The sequence below is a fragment of the Schistocerca cancellata genome, chromosome 7 (assembly GCF_023864275.1).
Source record: "Schistocerca cancellata isolate TAMUIC-IGC-003103 chromosome 7, iqSchCanc2.1, whole genome shotgun sequence".
NCBI lineage: Eukaryota > Metazoa > Arthropoda > Insecta > Orthoptera > Acrididae > Schistocerca > Schistocerca cancellata.
Genome location: NC_064632.1, coordinates 330,204,443 through 330,224,356, shown reverse-complemented (window position 1 = coordinate 330,224,356; position 19,914 = coordinate 330,204,443). Strand labels below are relative to the sequence as shown.

Sequence of the window (19,914 nt, the reverse complement as noted above, 5' to 3'; positions counted from 1 at the left end):
GGATGGTTTATTCATGATTTCTTCAGGTGTACAGGTTCTGTACACAGATGTACCTACAGTTTTCAGACAGAAACTACAGCCATAGTCACAGTGCACATTACACTAAGGTGGCAAAAGTCATGGGTTAACTCCTAGTACTAAATTGGACCTCCTCTTGCCTTGTGTAGTGCAGAAACTTGATATGGCAAGGACTCAACAATTGATTGGAAGCTCTCTGCAGAGGCACTGAGGATGCTGCCTCTATAGCCATTGGTAACTGCGAAAGTTTTGCCAGTGCAGGATTTTGTGCATGAACTGACCTCTCGATTATGTCCCATATGTGTTTAATAAGATTCATGTTGTGTGCCATAAGTGTTTAATGAGATTCGTGTTGGGTGATCTGGGTTGATGTTTGGTTTGTGGGGCGCTCAACTGCGTGGTTATCAGCGCCCGTACAATTATCCAATCTTTGCTCAGTCCAATTTCGCCACTTTCCTGGATGATGATGAAATGATGAGGACAACACAAACACCCAGTCATCTCGAGGCAGGTGAAAATCCCTGACCCCGCCGGGAATCGAACCCAGGACCCCGTGCTCGGGAAGCGAGAACGCTACCGCGAGACCCCGAGCAGCGGACAGGGGTGATCTGGGTGACTAGATCATTCACTTGAATTATCCAGAATGTTTTTCAAACCAGTCATTAATAATTGTGGCCTGTTGATAGGGTGCATTGTCATCCATAAAAATTCTATCATTGTATGAGAACATGAAACCCATGAATGGCTGCAAGTGGTCTCCAAGTAGCCAAACATAACCATTTCCAGTCAATGACTGGTTCACTTGGACCAGTAGACTCAGCCCATTCTATGTTGTCACAGTCCACACCTTTATGGAGCCACCATCAGCTTGCACAGTGCATTGTTGACAACATGGGTCCAAGGCTTCATGGGGTCTATGCCACAGTCGAACACTACCATCAGCTCTTACCAATTGAAGTCAGGATTCATCTGATCAGACCACAGTTTTTCTTATCTATGGTGCAACTGGTATGATCATGAGTCTAGACCACAGTTTTCCATGTCTAGGGTGCAATTTACATGGTCGTGAGTCCAGGAGAGGTACTGCAGCTGATGTCATGCTATTAAAAAAGGCACTTGCATTGGTTGTCTGCTGCCATAGCCCATTAATGCAACATTTCACCACAGTGTCCTAACAGATATGTTTGTCATACATTCCATATTGATTCCTGTGGTTATTTCATGCAATTTTGCTTGTCTGTTAGGATATACAATTTTTACACAAACACTGTTGTTCTCAGTCATTAAGTGATGGACATTGGCCACTGTATTGTCTGTGGTGAGAGGTAATAGTTTAAATTTGGTACTCTACACCTACATCTACATCTGTGTTATACTCTGCAAACCACCAAGAGTTGTATGGCAGAAGGTATATCCCACTGCACCAGTTATTTGGGAGTTCTTACTGTTCCATTCATGTATGGAGTGTGAGAAGAATGATTGTTTGAGTGCCTCTGTGCTTACAGTAATTATTCTAATCTTACCCTAACAATCCCCCTGTGAGAAATTTGTGGGGAGTTGTAATATATCCCTAGAGTAACCATTTAAATCTGGTTCTTGAAACTTTGTCAATAGACTTTCTTGGGATAGTTTATATCTGTCTTCAAGAGTCTACCAGTTCAGTTTCTTCAGTATCTCTGTGATACTGTGTATTCCAGCACTCTCTTGACACTGTGAATCTCAGAAAATTGAATACCCTAATGGTGTCCAAAATGGAATGTCCCATGCATCTAGCTCCAACTACCACTCTGCATTCAGAGTCTGTTAATTCTCATTGTGCTGCCATAAACACATCAGAAACTTTTTCACAGTCACCTGAATACAAATAACAGCTGCATCAATGCATTGTCCTTTTATACCTTATGTACATGATACTACCGCCATCTTTATATGTGCATATTGCTATCCTATGACTTCTATCACATCAGTGTATTACCATTAACACTGATCATTGTCATCAATTACTTTTATATTAAGGTAGTTAGTGTAACTGTTATAAATGATGCTCTCCTTTAAGAAGTGATAACAAAAAAGGATCTGTCTCTCTTTCTCCTAGTGTCATAATAAAGTTTCCTTTCTCATCCTCATTTGTAATACTTTCAGTTCTAATTGCTTTTTAAAGAGTGTATTTTGAAATGTTCTATCCAGTGTTGATTCATTTTTGCATAGGTCATGATGCACAATAGCACTCACACAAATAAAAATAATAATGTGATTCTCATTTTTAATGTAATATTTAAGGAAGATTAATAAATTTTTCATGATTGAAATAGTTCAAGAAAGATCATAATTAAGTGCATGACATTTGCCTCTAATACCACCTAATGGCTCAATACATTTACTTCATAACACAGCATGTGATGCGAACTTGTTTGGCCACTAATGTTCTGCATTGACTAGATGCAATTTTTCTATTAAGCCACATAATGCATCTACATCTACATCTACATCCATACTCCGCAGGCCACCTGACGGTGTGTGGCGGAGGGTACCTTCAGTACCTCTATCGGTTCTCCCTTCTATTCCAGTCTCGTATTGTTCGTGGAAAGAAGGATTGTCGGTATGCCTCTGTGTGGGCTCTAATCTCTCTGATTTTATCCTCATGGTCTCTTCGCGAGATATACGTAGGAGGGAGCAATATACTGCTTGACTCTTCGGTGAAGGTATGTTCTCGAAACTTTGACAAAAGCCCGTACCGAGCTACTGAGCGTCTCTCCTGCAGAGTCTTCCACTGGAGTTTATCTATCATCTCCGTAACGCTTTCGCGATTACTAAATGATCCTGTAACGAAGCGTGCTGCTCTCCGTTGGATCTTCTCTATGTCTTGTATCAACCCTATCTGGTACGGATCCCACACTGCTGAGCAGTATTCAAGCAGTGGGCGAACAAGCGCACTGTAACCTACTTCCTTTGTTTTCGGATTGCATTTCCTTAGGATTCTTCCAATGAATCTCAGTCTGGCATCTGCTTTACCGACAATCAACATTATATGATCATTCCATTTTAAATCACTCCTAATGCGTACTCCCAGATAATTTATGGTATTAACTGCTTCCAGTTGCTGACCTGCTATTTTGTAGCTAAATGATAAAGGATCTATCTTTCTGTGTATTCGCAGCACATTACACTTGTCTACATTGAGATTCAGTTGCCATTCCCTGCACCATGCGTCAATTCGCTGCAGATCCTCCTGCATTTCAGTACAATTTTCCATTGTTACAACCTCTCGATACACCACAGCATCATCTGCAAAAAGCCTCAGTGAACTTCCGATGTCATCCACCAGGTCATTTATGTATATTGTGAATAGCAATGGTCCTATGACACTCCCCTGCGGCACACCTGAAATTACTCTTACTTCGGAAGACTTCTCTCCATTGAGAATAACATGCTGCGTCCTGTTATCTAGGAACTCCTCAATCCAATCACACAATTGGTCTGATAGTCCATATGCTCTTACTTTGTTCAATAAACGACTGTGGGGAACTGTATCGAATGCCTTGCAGAAGTCAAGAAACACGGCATCTACCTGTGAACCCGTGTCTATGGCCCTTTGAGTCTCGTGGACGAATAGCGCGAGCTGGGTTTCACATGACCGTCTTTTTCGAAACCCATGCTGATTCCTACAGAGTAGATTTCTAGTCTCCAGAAAAGTCATTATACTCGAACACAATACGTGTTCCAAAATTCTACAACTGATCGACGTTAGAGATATAGGTCTATAGTTCTGCACATCTGTTCGACGTCCCTTCTTGAAAACGGGGATGACCTGTGCCCTTTTCCAATCCTTTGGAACGCTACGCTCTTCTAGAGACCTACGGTACACCGCTGCAAGAAGGGGGGCAAGTTCCTTCGCATACTCTGTGTAAAATTGAACTGGTATCCCATCAGGTCCAGAGGCCTTTCCTCTTTTGAGCGATTTTAATTATTTCTCTATCCCTCTGTCGTCTATTTTGATATCTACCATTTTGTCATCTGTGCGACAATCTAGAGAAGGAACTACAGTGCAATCTTCCTCTGTGAAACAACTTTGGAAAAAGACATTTAGTATCTCGGCCTTTAGTCTGTCATCCTCTGTTTCAGTACCATTTTGGTCACAGAGTGTCTGGACATTTTGTTTTGATCCACCTACCGCTTTGACATAAGACCAAAATTTCTTAGGATTTTCTGCCAAGTCAGTACATAGAATTTTACTTTCGAATTCATTGAACGCCTCTCGCATAGCTCTCTTCACACTACATTTCGCTTCGCGTAATTTTTGTTTGTCTGCAAGGCTTTGGCTATGTTTATGTTTGCTGTGAAGTTCCCTTTGCTTCCGCAGCAGTTTTCTAACTCAGTTGTTGAACCACGGTGGCTCTTTTCCATCTCTTACGATCTTGCTTGGCACATACTCATCTAACGCATATTGTACGATGGTTTTGAACTTTGTCCACTGATCCTCAACACTATCAGTACTTGAGACAAAACTTTTGTGTTGAGCCAACAGGTACTCTGTAATCTGCTTTTTGTCACTTTTTCTAAACAGAAAAATCTTCCTACCCTTTTTAATATTCCTATTTACGGCTGAAATCATCGATGCCGTAACCGCTTTATGATCACTGATTCCCTGTTCTGCGTTAACTTTTTCAAATAGTTCGGGTCTGTTTGTCACCAGAAGGTCTAATATGTTATCGCCACGAGTCAGTTCTCTGTTTAACTGCTCAAGGTAGTTTTCAGATAAAGCACTTAAAAAAATTTCACTGGATTCTTTGTCCCTGCCACCCGTTATGAACGTCTGAGTCTCCCAGTCTATATCCGGCAAATTAAAATCTCCACCCAGAACTATAACATGGTGGGGAAATCTACTCGAAATATTTTCCAAATTATCCTTCAGGTGCTCAGCCACAACAGCTGCTGAGCCAGGGGGCCTATAGAGACATCCAATTACCATGTCTGAGCCTGCTTTAACCGCGACCTTCACCCAAATCATTTCACATTTCGGATCTCCGTCAATTTCCTTCGATACTATTGCACTTCTTACCGCTATAAACACGCCTCCCCCTTCACTGTTCAGCCTGTCTCTGCGGTATACATTCCAATCTGAGTTTAGGATTTCGTTACTGTTTACGTCTGGTTTCAGCCAACTTTCTGTCCCTAGTACTATATGGGCGTTGTGATCGTTTATTAATGAGAGCAGTTCTGGGACCTTTCTGTAAACGCTCCTGCAGTTTACTATTAGCACATTAATATTGTTATTCCCTGTTGCATTTTGCCTACTATCTTGCCGCGTCTCAGGAGGCGTCTTGTCGGGCCTAGGGAGGGGATTCTCTAACCTAAAAAACCCCCATGTGCACTCCACACGTACTCCGCTACCCTTGTAGCCGCTTCCGGCGTGTAGTGCACGCCTGACCTATTCAGGGGGACCCTACATTTCTCCACCCGATAGCGGAGGTCGAGAAATTTGCACCCCAGATCTCCGCAGAATCGTCTGAGCCTCTGGTTTAAGCCTTCCACTCGGCTCCAAACCAGAGGACCGCGATCGGTTCTGGGAACGATACTGCAAATAGTTAGCTCTGATTCCACACCGCGAGCGAGGCTTTCCGCCTTCACCAATTCCGCCAACCGCCTGTACGAACTGAGGATGACCTCTGAACCCAGACGGCAGGAGTCATTGGTGCCGACATGAGCAACAATTTGCAGTCGGGTGCACCCAGTGCTCTCTATCGCCGCCGGTAGGGCCTCCTCCACATCTCAGATGAGACCCCCCGGCAAGCAGACAGAGTGAACACTGGCCTTCTTCCCTGACCTTCTCGCTATTTCCCTAAGGGGCTCCATCACCCGCCTAACGTTGGAGCTCCCAATAACTAATAAACCCCTCCCCCCGTGTGCCTGCTCGGACCTTGCTGAAGGAGCAGTCACATGTCCCCTCACAGGCAGAGCAGACGATGCCACACGGCCAGCCTCCACATTGTCCCTCCGCCTCGTGCGCCGCAAACGCCGCTGAACCCGCCACTCCCCTTGGGGAGAGGGTGGCCCAACCGTGCTCGGTACCCGTGAAGATGTCTCGACAGCAGGGACAGTGGGTGAAGCATGTAACACCTGGGGTGTACCCTGCGACGCACCAGACTCCCCACTGCCGCTACACTCCGAGGCAGCAGCCTGAAGACGGCTGACCGCGGCCATCAACACGCTCAGCTGTTCACGAACAGTGGCCAGCTCCTCCTGCGTCCGTACACAGCAGTCACACATCCTATCCATCCTAAGGAAACAATTTACTGAAGGGAGTTAATCAACCTTTAACTAGACTGCTAATTCACTAAAGGCGGCTGCTTATTCACTAAACTGTGGTTACTAGCCACTTCTTGTAGAAAACAATGAAAATAGCACTACCTGTCTCTGGACTGTATTGAAAACAAACTCTAGCACTACTGGCACTATGGTTGACTACAGGGACTCTCTCTTACTGTATTCAAAACAAACACGAAATCTATGGAACACTATTAAGAGCACTCGAAAAATAAAGCTTCCTAAAAGCAAATACACACGGAAGAAGAAGTGACAAGTAAGAAAAATACAGTTAATACTTAATTTAAGGTAGCTCGCTGCACAGCAGACGTGAAGCAGGCGGCAGTTACGACGACACTGACACTACTGGCACTATGGCTGACTAAAGGGACTCTCTCTGACTGTATTCAAAACAAACACGAAATCTATGGAACACTATTAAGAGCACTCAAAAATTAAAGCTTCCTAAAAGCAAATACACACGGAAGAAGAAGTGACAAGTAAGAAAAATACAGTTAATACTTAAATTAAGGTAGCTCGCTGCACAGCAGACGTGAAGCAGGCGGCAGTTACGACGAGGACTTACACTACATCTTGTTACTATATAAAATTTGTTTCGTTATATCACTTCTCATACCACAGTTCTGAAGATGCTGTGTAGCAAAATGCATCAGATGTAAAAATAAAAGTATTTTGATGAGTAAGGCAAGGGTAAAGTATTTTAGCCAAACATGGTCACAGAGCTGCTCAAGGATTTCATGTCCAAAGGAATGTTTCTCCTCTTGAATGGTATCTACGGAATACATTGAATGAATGCGTTTGACTGGTGCCTGGCCTTGTGCTTATACATCTAGCAGCTTGCACTCACTTTCCACTGCTGCTCCATTAAAATCAGCATGTTATTCCAATTTCAATGCTGGCAAGATGAGTTGGCAAACTACATTAAAAGTAAAACTGCTGTTATGATTCACATGTGTGACATGTACTTCATTTACCATCTTAATAATGCTATCTCATCAGTCACTAGACAGATCACATATGTCTTTTCAAAATAAAATGTGTGCCCCTCCATCAAGCTGTTGTGAGCCAGTTCTTATTTCTATGCAGCATCCTTAATCAGCCAAGTATGAAATTCAGTATCAAATTGATAACCAACATCTTTCTGAAATGAAGACATTGACCTTGTAAATACAGGTTTTTCTTGATATTGATTCATACTTTCATCATATTCTGTAGATCAAATTAAGGAGGAGAACATATTGGAATGTGGGATGATGTGAGCTATGCATTAACAAGACATAAGCAAATGATAAATTAACAGTACACTACCACTATACTGCTTAATGCTGTTCATTACTAATGCCAGCTAAATGTAGTAAGAAATTAACAAATGGAAAGTCCAGGTTGGGATGTCAATAGAAAAAAAGATGCCATTTGAAAAAAGCTGCTGCCTCCACAACAACACTAAATAGCTACCAGTACTGCTTATCTGCTATTGGTAGCTTAATACTTACTGAATTACAATGATGCTTTTTAAAGATAATAGTTACTTATATCTCTGAATATTGAGTCTTGTTTACTGTACAATACTACTACATATGTAGCTTTACAATGAGCATTGGTACTTGTCCTGTAGATAATGGAACTTTTCAAACCTTGAGACTAAATGTTCAGGTAATACGTAAAAAGACTAACTAATGATGTACATTTTTAATATTCATTTGAATTGTTAGAAGTTCCTAATTTCCTGATTTGTGTTAAATGGAAGGTTGTTGAATATCTTCCTACTATATAACTCCATTCTGAATCTAAGAAAAGGAGGCATTGTCTACATGTAAACTATTTTTGTGTCTTCCATCAAGACTTTGTAAATGATTGTTCATCTGAAACTGATTATCAGCATCAGCAACAAAAACCTTAAGGAGTAAATGTATCAGGAAGTGAGTGTAAGAGTTCCAAGGTCATTAGAAAGGTTCTGCACTTTTCACTTCAGCTGACCAGACACTTCATGTAGTTCAAATGCATTGTGTCAGAAGGTAACGCCACAAGGCAACAGAGAATATACAGAATAACCCCAAACACTTTCTTTAGGTCAATATGACAAGAAATGCATCTAAGGGCAAAACATGCTCAACTTTGCTTTTTGATCAATTTATCTACGTGATGACTCCATTTTAGCTCATTACTCAGTTAGATCTAAGAAATTATATGCACGGTTTTTCATACAGTATATGACCATTGAAGCCTACTTCACAATGCTAAAAGGTCACTCTTGCGTGTTTGAACTGTATAATCTGAGTCTTCGTGAAATTAAGACTTATACTGTTAGCTGTGGAACATGTCTAGGCCTGATCACCTATCACCTGAGCTGTGTCTGCTAAAGCTGCATTTGGAAACTTGATTAGTATGACTGTACCATCAGAAAACATTACAGTTTTGAATTGCACATGAAAGTCATGGGAAGAATGTTTATGCAGATTATGAACATGATTGGGCGCAGTACATCTACAGTTATATCTACATACATACTCCCCAAACCATGCACAAATACTAGTCATTTCCTTTCCTGTTCCACTCACAAATACAGTGAGGGAAAATGACTGTCTAAAAGACTTCTTATGTGCCCTAATTTCTCATATCTTATCTTCATGGCCCTTATGCCAAACTTACGTTGCCGGCAGTAGAATTGTCCTGCAGCTGGCTTCAAATGCTGCTTCTCTAAATTTCCAGAATAGTTTCTTGGAAAAAGGGCATCATGTTCCCTCCAGAGATTCCCATCTGAGTTCACAAAGCTTCTCCCTAATACTTAAATGGTGATGAAACCTACCAGTAATAAATCTAACAGCTCACTTCTGAATTGCTTTGATGTCTTCCTTTAATCTTGCTTGGTGGTGATCCCAAATGCTTGAACAGTATTCAAGAATGTGTCACAGTAGCATTCTAAACACCATTTCCTTTTTTGAGCTACACTTTCCCAAAATTCTCCCAATAAAACAAAGTTGAGCATTAGCCTTCCCTACTATCAGACTGATGTTCTCATTCCATTTCATATTGCTTTTCAGTGTTGCACCTGGATATTTAAATGCTACGATTATGTTAAGCAGGACACTACTAATACTGTATGGGTTTGTTTTTCCCAGTTATCCACATTAACATATAGTTTTCCACATTTAGAGCTAGCTGCCACTCATCACACACACTAGGAATTTTATCTGTGTCATCTGGTATCTTCTTATCAGATCATTTATCTACATAGGAAATAATAGCAGTCCTCTCATACTTCCCTTGGGCACTCCTGATGATACCCTTGTCTTTAATGAACGCTCTCCTTTGAATACAAGATACTGGGTTCTATAAAATTGCTAAGGCATTCGGGGCCACTTGTTGACAAACTGACTGTTGAATTCTGACTTGTGTTCTTCGGTCAATGTTTGCCTAGTAATATGAATCAGGTTAATTAATCAAGGTGTCTTCTCTGCCAGCAGACATTCAGAAGAACCTGCACAACACAGAAGCCCTACCACCTTGGCTGTACAGATTACCGAAGATTGACAAGAACAATATTCCACTAAGACCAGTTGTTAGTGCTACTGACTCACCAACATATAAACTGCTAAAACATATGGCCTCTCTGCTCCAGCTGCACATGGGGAAGCTTGACACATACATAAAGGACTCAGGGCAGTTCACTGAGAAGATGAAGAAACTAAAACTTCCACCAAATGACACCCAGGTCATCTTTGATATTGTTTCTTTGTTTATGAAAGTGTCACTCAGTGACTCTGGGGCACATTGGTTCCATTTTCTGCAAGACATCACCAAGCTCTTTCATGCATGTCTCTCCATGAACTATTTCACATGGAATAACAGTTTCTACAAACAGTTGGAAGGCATCACCATGGGCAGTCCTCTTAGTCCCATGGTGGACAACTTCTTCATGGAATATTTTGAAGTGCAGTCATTCAACTTGGCATCTTGTAAGCTGATGGTGTGGTACAGATACATTGATGGTACCTTTGTTGTGTGGAGCCATGCTGAGGAACAGCTTGGTGACTTCTTAAGACACTTGAAAAGCCTCCATGCCAACATGGAAGTAGGAAAGGACAACATGGAAGTAGAAAAGGACAAAAAAACTGCCATTTATATATGTGCTGGCCACAATGGATGGTGAAAGCCTGCAAGACAGTGTGTATCAAAAACCAACACACAAGGACTGATACCTGCCCGAACTGTAAAATCATGAGCCAAGTCAGAAAAGAGGCATGATTAACATGCTCATAGTGTGAGCAAGATGAATATGTGAGCCACAGCACCTCAGACATGAAATGCAAACCTGGAAACTGTTCTGAGGAGCAATGAGTACTCCATAAACTGTATTGGAAGTATAACAGAGTCAAACATTTGGCAAAGTGATACATCAGTAAATGCCAGGTACAGCTTTTCTGCCATAGATTCCCAGAGTGACGTACAGAATCAGATTATATTGTGCAAACTTGATGTAAAGACTATTTGCAGACCAACAGGGAAGGTCAAAGAGTGTCTCAGCTTAGTGAAGGAGAAAAGGGACCCACTTGCAGTGTCAGGAATATACTGCATACCATGCATATGAGGAAAAGTTTTTGTTTGAATGACTGGATAACCAATCAACACCAGGATCACAGAACACAAGCAACAATGCAGGTTGTGGCAAGTGGAGAAATTGGCCATGACAGAGCACACACTCTGTGAGATTGACCACATACTAAAATTCACTGACATGGAAGTTGTGAAGAGCTATCATACCCACTTGTACAGTGAACCTATAGAGATGCATAAACATGAGAATAGCTTCAACAATAATGAAGAAAGCCTCAGTGTAAATGGATCCTGGCTTCCCGTGCTCCAGTGAACGACCGTTGCAGATAGCAAGAGGAGAACTGCACCGGAAAGGACCACAGACAAGCCCTTGAATATTGCCATGCCATGTACATCTACACTCCTGGAAATGGAAAAAAGAACACATTGACACCGGTGTGTCAGACCCACCATACTTGCTCCGGACACTGCGAGAGGGCTGTACAAGCAATGATCACACGCACGGCACAGGGGACACACCAGGAACCGTGGTGTTGGCCATCGAATGGCGCTAGCTGCGCAGCATTTGTGCACCGCCGCCGTCAGTGTCAGCCAGTTTGCCATGGCATACAGAGCTCCATCGCAGTCTTTAACACTGGTAGCATGCCGCGACAGTGTGGACGTGAACCGTATGTGCAGTTGACGGACTTTGAGCGAGGGCGTACAGTGGGCATGCGGGAGGCCGGGTGGACGTACCGCCGAATTGTTCAACACGTGGGGCGTGAGGTCTCCACAGTACATCGATGTTGTCGCCAGTGGTCGGCAGAAGGTGCACGTGCCCGTCGACCTGGGACTGGAACGCAGCAATGCACGGATGCACGCCAAGACCGTAGGATCCTACGCAGTGCCGTAGGGGACCGCACCGCCACTTCCCAGCAAATTAGGGACACTGTTGCTCCTGGGGTATCAGCGAGGACCATTCGCAAGCGTCTCCATGAAGCTGGGCTATGGTCCCGCACACCGTTAGGCCGTCTTCCGCTCATGCCCCAACATCGTGCAGCCCGCCTCCAGTGGTGTCGCGACAGGCGTGAATGGAGGGACGAATGGAGACGTGTCGTCTTCAGCGATGAGAGTCGCTTCTGCCTTGGTGCCAATGATGGTCGTATGCGTGTTTGGCACCGTGCAGGTGAGCGCCACAATCAGGACTGCATACGACCGAGGCACACAGGGCCAACACCCGGCATCATGGTGTGGGGAGCGATCTCCTACACTGGCCGTACACCACTGGTGATCATCGAGGGGACACTGAATAGTGCACGGTACATCCAAACCGTCATTGAACCCATCGTTCTACCATTCCTAGACCGGCAAGGTAACTTGCTGTTCCAACAGGACAATGCACGTCCGCATGTATCCCGTGCCACCCAATGTGCTTTAGAAGGTGTAAGTCAACTACCCTGGCCAGCAAGATCTCCGGATCTGTCCCCCATTGAGCATGTTTGGGACTGGATGACGCGTCGTCTCACACGGTCTGCACGTCCAGCACGAACGCTGGTCCAACTGAGGCGCCAGGTGGAAATGGCATGGCAAGCCGTTCCACAGGACTACATCCAGCATCTCTACGATCGTCTCCATGGGAGAAAAGCAGCCTGCATTGCTGCGAAAGGTGGATGTACACTGTACTAGTGCCGACATTGTGCATGCTATGTTGCCTGTGTCTATGTGCCTGTGGTTCTGTCAGTGTGATCATGTGATGTATCTGACCCCAGGAATGTGTCGATAAAGTTTCCCCTTCCTGGGACAATGAATTCACGGTGTTCTTATTTCAATTTCCAGGAGTGTAGTTTGTGGCCACAAGCACAGCTCCAGTTCACCATCAACAGTGGTGGGTGTAGCTTTGACAATGCCAATGACTCGTGCTGGCAAAATGTCAGAAAAATCGTCAGATGAATATCAGCCAAAGAACTCGAGACAGGAGCTGACAGGCAGTTTGTTATACTAGGTTCTATTACTTAAGAAATCTTTAAGCCCCTCACACATCTTGGAACATATTCTGTTTGCTTGTACCTTCATTAACAGAGTGTAGTGGAGCATTGTGTCAAATGCCTTACAGAAATCCAGGAACATGGAATCCACTCGTTGCCCTCCATCCATCACTTGTAGAATATCATGTGAGGAAAGAGCACACCAAGCCATGCATGAGTGATGCACTCCCAGATCTGTGCTGATACATGCATCAATCAATTTGCCCCCCCCCCCACCCCCCTTTCACCTCTCCCTCCTTCCTGCATATTATGTTCACCCATCAGCTTTCTGTTATTGAGAAAGATGCCATTCATGCAAGAGGTATGATATTAGTGCCATAACATTTCAGTTTGCCAAGTCAAATTTCATGATCCAAACAATCAAAGGTATTGGCAGAATCATCAAATATACCAATAGGATAATGTCATTACTGTTACACATAACGTAAAGTACTGTACTTTGTTCTAGGTCAGTTTAACATAATGTGTGAGCAGTGAGGAAACTTTTTGCATTAACTTTATGCCTTTGTAGTATTAACACAGCAGATTAAATATACTTCTTTCTGCCTTATAATTTTAATATTTTGATTTCAGGTAACTCGTTGGCCATCAGTTATTATGAAAATGTGTTATCATTTCTATGAAGATGTCAATCAAGAATCTATTCTCATATTAGGAGATGCTGATGGCAACATAAGAATACTATTAATTAAAGTTAAGAACAAAGGTCCATTTTATCATACACCTGGCACTGATGTGATTCACATACATTATGAAGGTCTTCTTTCTGTGAGTAATGACAACAATTTCAAAGTGCTATCTGTGATGTTTTGCAGGTCAAGTGTACAGTGAACTATATTTTGTTAAATAAGCTCACTGCAGAATGATAAAGTGATCTATGTGTTGGTGGTGCATGTAAAATGTGTTCTGGAGACGGGAAGGATGGGTTGACTGTTGGAAGGGGGGAGGAGGAAGATGAGGAGGATGAGCAGGAAAGGCAAGGCAGCTCGTATTAGTTTCATGCAGTGTGGAAGAGAGGAGAAAACAAAGTAGAGTTTCAGCCAAAATAAAAGAACTATAGGAAAAAGTGTTTATTAATCACCAAACATACTAATACTACCACTTTGTATTAGTTACCTGCTACCTACAATACTTAATCAAAAGATCATAATTTTTATGAGATCTATAGATATTAGTTTGATCTTAGGCATGTAAGACCAGTGAATGCTTTCTGTGTTCACATTTTTAGAACCTTATGACATTGGCTCATAACACAATGGAAGAACATCAGAAATTGAAGGTACAATTCTACTAAAAGGTTTTTGAACCAGACTCAGTTTGCATATTTAGTTGCAAGGAAAATATCAATGAACAATATGATAGTTTTGAGATTTCATGACTAATGGCTCTGGGTTTATTTCAAACTGATACTGAATTGGCATGTCCATGTGTACAGTACATTTGGATATGGGTTTGGTTTACAAAGATAATATTTATAATTTGAATATTTCTTATGTCATTGTCTTGATGTAAAATTCCATGAATTTTTTTAATAGGAGGAATCAATGTACATTGACATAAATTATTTCAAATGCCTTCTTTGTCACTATAGACTTCTTTGGCACACATAAAATTATATGGACTTTTAACTGTTCATTAGAATTCTATAAACATAATTACGACAATGATGTGCTAAATGTTTCTTTTGTTATTCATTTATATAAAGGCAAGTGCTAGGTCAGTTTGTGTCAGAGGTTTATAGTGGTTTCTGTGGCAGTTTTATAGCACATTTTGAGGCAGATATGTATTGGCTTTTGTGAAATTTTGACACTGTATTTGATCATATGACAATACAAGTTGACATGAGATGAAAGGATGTGTTTCATAGTCTAGCTGAAAAACTGGACTTATTCCCATTCAAGCATCAAAGAACATCTTAATGAATCAGAATCAATGAGATAAGTAGTTTGAATTTCTACACACTCCTCTCTTGTAAAATCATGTACTACACTAACTGTATGTAATAAGTGTCACTTCTTAGTATTTTATTTACCTTTTGATGGCAGGGTATGTCAGAATATCAACATATCACCAGTTTATCAAACAATGTCAAATGTAAATACATATGTCAAGAAGACAAGCACACAACACAGACAAGAGAACATATGGACAGGACATTTATTATAAACATGCATATTTTGGAAAATGAAACACAGAAAGTAGAGCTATATAGCTTGAAGTGCTGTGCTCACCAAGCACATGACATACTATGATCAGATGACCCCCTGAGTGTTTGTGACCAGATAAACCCCAATATTTCAGCAACTTCAAATGAGACATAACCATAAAATAAACACAAGTTCTACGGAGTTTGAAAATTGGGAGAAGAGATACTGGTGGAAATGAAGCTGTGTTTGGATTGCTCAGCTGGTAGAACACTTGTCCATGAAGGGCAATGGTCCCAGATTCAGGTCCCAGTTCAGCACACAATTTTCATCTGCCAGGAAGTTTCAGATCGGTGCATAATCCACTGCAGAGTGATAATTCATTCTGGTCACATTATAGCTCAGTCAAAGCATTATCAATCATAAAGCAATCGAAGCATAACTCAAGTCCTATTCCAAAACCTTATTCAGCATTATCATTAAATCACCAATTAATAATACAATGAAAAGTTTGTCACAAAATAAATCTCAAAGCCAATGGTTCATTTAGCACAAATGAAGGAAAAGCCCTTATATCATGATTTTAAAATTCTTCCAACAAAATAAGTATTCAAGGAACTCTTGTGCTTGCTGCTGGTCAAAGTATTCAAGGAACTCTTGTGCTTGCTGCTGGTCATCATCAACTACACTCCATGACATTTTGACTGGGCACCTGCCATTCATCCTCAGGTGAGCCATCAAAGACAGAAAATGTTGACCTCAATTCCACAACATATATTGCACTATGAGTAACCCACCATTGCCTCAAAATTAAGTTGACAGGTGGATCATACTACCCAGGCAGCACCCTTGCTGGTGGAACTGCAGAACTCAGTTGTCCTCAGTGATGACACTCATTGTGGCCATCAGCACACTGTGTTGTCTTTGATCTGAGAAAACCATGGAGATTTTAAGATCCCATGCATTATCCAGCTGGTAGCCACTGTCACTGTTCATCAGATTTTCCTCTGTGCGTATTTCTGAGGGTTCTTTAAGAATGGAGTCACAAAACAGATTTTGCTGTATCCAAAACTATTCTTTAATAATTCTCCATTGAATGTCCAATAGAGATGCAATATTTGGCAACAGCAGACTTCAACAAAAATTTTCTGGGTTTGTGACTACATTGTCAATATGTAAAACTATTGATGTTGTGGTCACTGTTGCAAGTGACCTTCTTCAGAATGTTTTTGTTTGCTACTGAATGAGAAAACTTTCTTTCTTGTATACTTGCAGACAAGGCTGTTATCTGATTCTAATAGGCTGTTAAGGATGAAGGGGAGGTATGTTAGAAGTTGTTTATTGGTGTTTTTATTATTTCTTTTCACTGGTGGAAAACTGACATTATTATTGGTGTTTGCATTACTGCTTGTGATTGGTGGAAACCAGCAAATGGAAATACAGGTGACAGTTGTGATTTGGTGCTGTTTTCCTGCTTTCTAGTGCCAGCCGAGGTGTTCTGCCACCACTGACTTGGTGTGTTGTCTTAGATATATCTTTCATGTTAAGATGTCTGATGCTGATGGGTCCCCTCCTCAAACCTAAATACACTAATTCACATTCACACCTGATTTTGTAAACTCCCACAGCCTGTAGTTTGTCAACTGCACCTTTCATTGTGTGAAGAACATCTTTTATTCTGTTGCTGCTTAAGAAAATTGGCTTGATGGCTGCTCAGTGGAGAATTTTGCCTACCCATGCAGTGACACCTTGAGCGTATAGTAATAGAGTGATGTTTTGTGCTACCTTCTGCTACTGCCTTCATTCTTTGTCACCATAGTTTTATCTATTACTTTCATTCCATAATCATCAGCACCAAAAATTGACTTGAGGGTTTGTAGTTCAGCCTTTAGATATTCCTTGTTGCTGATCCTGTGAGCCATTATCGTTAAAGTATGCAGGGCAGATTTCTTCTGTGTAGGATGATGATGAGACGAGGCTTGAAGGTACCTGTCAGTACTGATTGGCTTCCTATATGCTCTGTGACCTAGTTTACCATCGGGCTTTCTGTAAACTTCCATGTCAAGGAAAGACAGCACCCCATTCTTTTATATCTCCCTAATGAATTGGATTCTGCTGTGCCGCTGGTTGAAGTGTTGGTGGAAATTTCATAGCTCTTCCTCTCCATGTGACCAGATAACAAAGGTAGCATCAAGATATTGGAGCCAACATTCTGGGTGTAGTGGTGTGGACTGGAGCACTGTTTCTTCAGATGCTTCCATGAAGATGTCTGCTGCTATAGGTGAGAAAGGGGAGCCCCCAGCTACACCATCTCTCTGTTCATAGAATTCCCCTTTCCACCTGAAATAGGTGCTTGTTAAACAGTGGCACACTAGCTTGCAGATATGGGGTGCCACTTGCTCCTCTAAGATGTTCATGGTGTCTTGTACTGGCACATTAATTAATAAAGACTTCAAGCTAACCATCAAGTCTGTGGCCAAGATACACTATTCTTTTAAAAGTTCTGCAAAATGGGTGGAGTCCTTAACATATGAATTTGTTTGGCTCACCTAATGTTGGAGCTTTAGAGCCAGTTCCTTTGCTAGACTGTACATAGGTAGATTAATGGTACTCATAATTGTCATAAAGGAAAGGCCTCTTTATGGATCTTTAGTACACCATATACCCTTGGTGCCTGTGGAACTTGTGGGATGAACCTTCTGACTGTGTCAAATTCATTGTAGTTTGCTGTAGCAATGCTTGATTGATTTGATTATCCTGGCTGTCAGATCTATCTTAAGCTTCTTATAGATGGGTTCAATCAGAAGATCCTCCATTCATTCGTTACAATCTTCCATGTTCAATGCAACAGTTGCATTTCCATTGTCTGCCCATGTTATTACTAAATGAGAGCTGTTCTTCAGTTCTGTAATAGCATGATGTTCCTCCTTGTTGATATTTTGTTTTGGAGGCTTTGCATGAGTTAGGACCTGTACTGTTTCTTGTCTAATCTTCTCCACCTCAGCTTGTGGTAGATGGCAAATCAAAGCCTCGACAGATTTGATGATGTCTTCTTTCAGAACGCCTTTTGGTATGACCACAAAATTCATCCCTTTAGCCAGAATTTGTGTGGCTGCATTGCTTAAGGTGTGGCTGGAAAGGTTAACCACCATCCACCAAGTGTCCAGCATCAGTCCTTCCATGGTGGTTTTCTGCTGCAGTTTGTCAAATTTCCTCATCTGTTGGATGGCAGTACTATCACTCAACCTTGTGGCCTGTTGATAGGTTAATATGTCAACCTCCTCTCAGTCATCCATGTCCAGATTTCCAGTAAGGAATCCATACAGTTGACAAAGTTTCCTGTTGTTTGTATTGAGATTTACATGACTGTGGTGGATTCTTTCCCATAACAAAGCTTTGCTGGCTTGTACACAGATGTTCTTCCCGTTGTTCAATTTTATATTGGACATCAGCCGTAAGAGTTTTGGCACTACACCACTTTCCCTGAATCTCTTCAAAAGGCAAGCTCATTCAGCAGTTTACCTCTTCTTACAACTGCCTGATGTTTCTGTAAACTTCCTGCCCATACAGGTTGGTTATTTATAATTGTAGGTCCTGTAGCCATTGTCACAGTCCATAAATTTTTCCTAGGTCTGTGACCACATTATTGGTATGTAAAACTACCAACATTCCAGCCACTGTTGCAAGTGACCCTCTTCAGGGTGTTTTTGTTTCTGCTGAATGAGAAACCTTTGTTTCTTATATACCTGCAGACGTGGCTGTTTTCTAATTCTGATATGCTATTAAGAATGAGGGGGAGGGATGTTAGAAGTTCTTTATTGGTGTTTTTATTATTTCTTTTCATTGGTGGAAAGTTTCTACTGCCTCTCTAATATCCTTCCTGAAAGTAAGAGGCTGTTTTGCCAGTATGCGAGCTCCACCAAAATCAATGCCACCGCTGACTTGGTGTGTTGTCTTAGGCAAATATATCTTTTGTGTTCAGATATCCATGTGCTGATGGGTCACCCCATCTAACTTACAGATATTAATCCACATTTCATAAGCTTCCACAGCATGCATCTTTCGTTGTGCAAAGAATGTCTTTTATTCTGTAGCTACTCTGGAAAATTGGCTTGATGCCTGCTCAGCAGAGAATTTTGCTCACCCATTCAGTGGCACCTTGAAGGAAGCACAAAACATCACTCTCTTATGAAATGTTCAGATTTGTTTGGTTGCTAAACGTAAGTGCATCACAGATGTGCAATGAAATGTCCTTCTGTGGTGCCTGTGGTATGGTCTATATAAGCCGTACCTCACCAGCAAGGTACTTAGTAAATTACAGCCTTCCACATTAACAAATTGTCCTTCACTGATCCCAGCAGGTCAATTATCTTAGATGGTGGGTGGAAAGCTGCTTTTACCGGAAAATTATGGAGGATTCTTGCTATTTTAAATGAAATATTATCAGCAAAGAGAAGAACTGCTAGAGATTTTGCCATTGTACTCTCCTCTTTGCCCATTTCCAGGTTCTTGGCTTTAATTAACAGTGTCCTTTGTTTGTCTGCATGATAGAATATCCATATTTTCTGACACTTTATTTAGGTTGGCAGGCTCTTTAGGCAAGCTGAGACTGTGCGATCTCTGCATACAAGTGTTTTCAGTACACTCGTGGTTTACAACAGGTGATGATAATTCAGTGATTGGAAATATGAGATGGTATAAGTGGGCTTATGGTAAACTGAATTATCCAGAGAGCCAACATTCCTCCATCTAATGAAAATATCCAGGAAAGGCAGACAACCATCTGTTTCTAATTCCATAGTGAACCGGATATTCTTATGAATGGAGTTTAGGTGATGTAAAATCTCCAC

At 41.7% G+C, this 19,914-nt stretch overlaps 1 protein-coding gene across 1 annotated transcript in view; it reads left to right on the top strand.

The window, feature by feature from the left end:
• LOC126092753 (WD repeat-containing protein on Y chromosome-like) overlaps window positions 1-19,914 on the top strand; it is a 411,016-nt gene that overhangs the window by 52,209 nt on the left and 338,893 nt on the right. Inside the window, exon 4 of the mRNA XM_049908479.1 lies at window positions 13,494-13,688. Coding sequence (XP_049764436.1) covers window positions 13,494-13,688 — 195 coding nt within the window. The remainder of the gene's footprint in view (window positions 1-13,493; window positions 13,689-19,914) is intronic.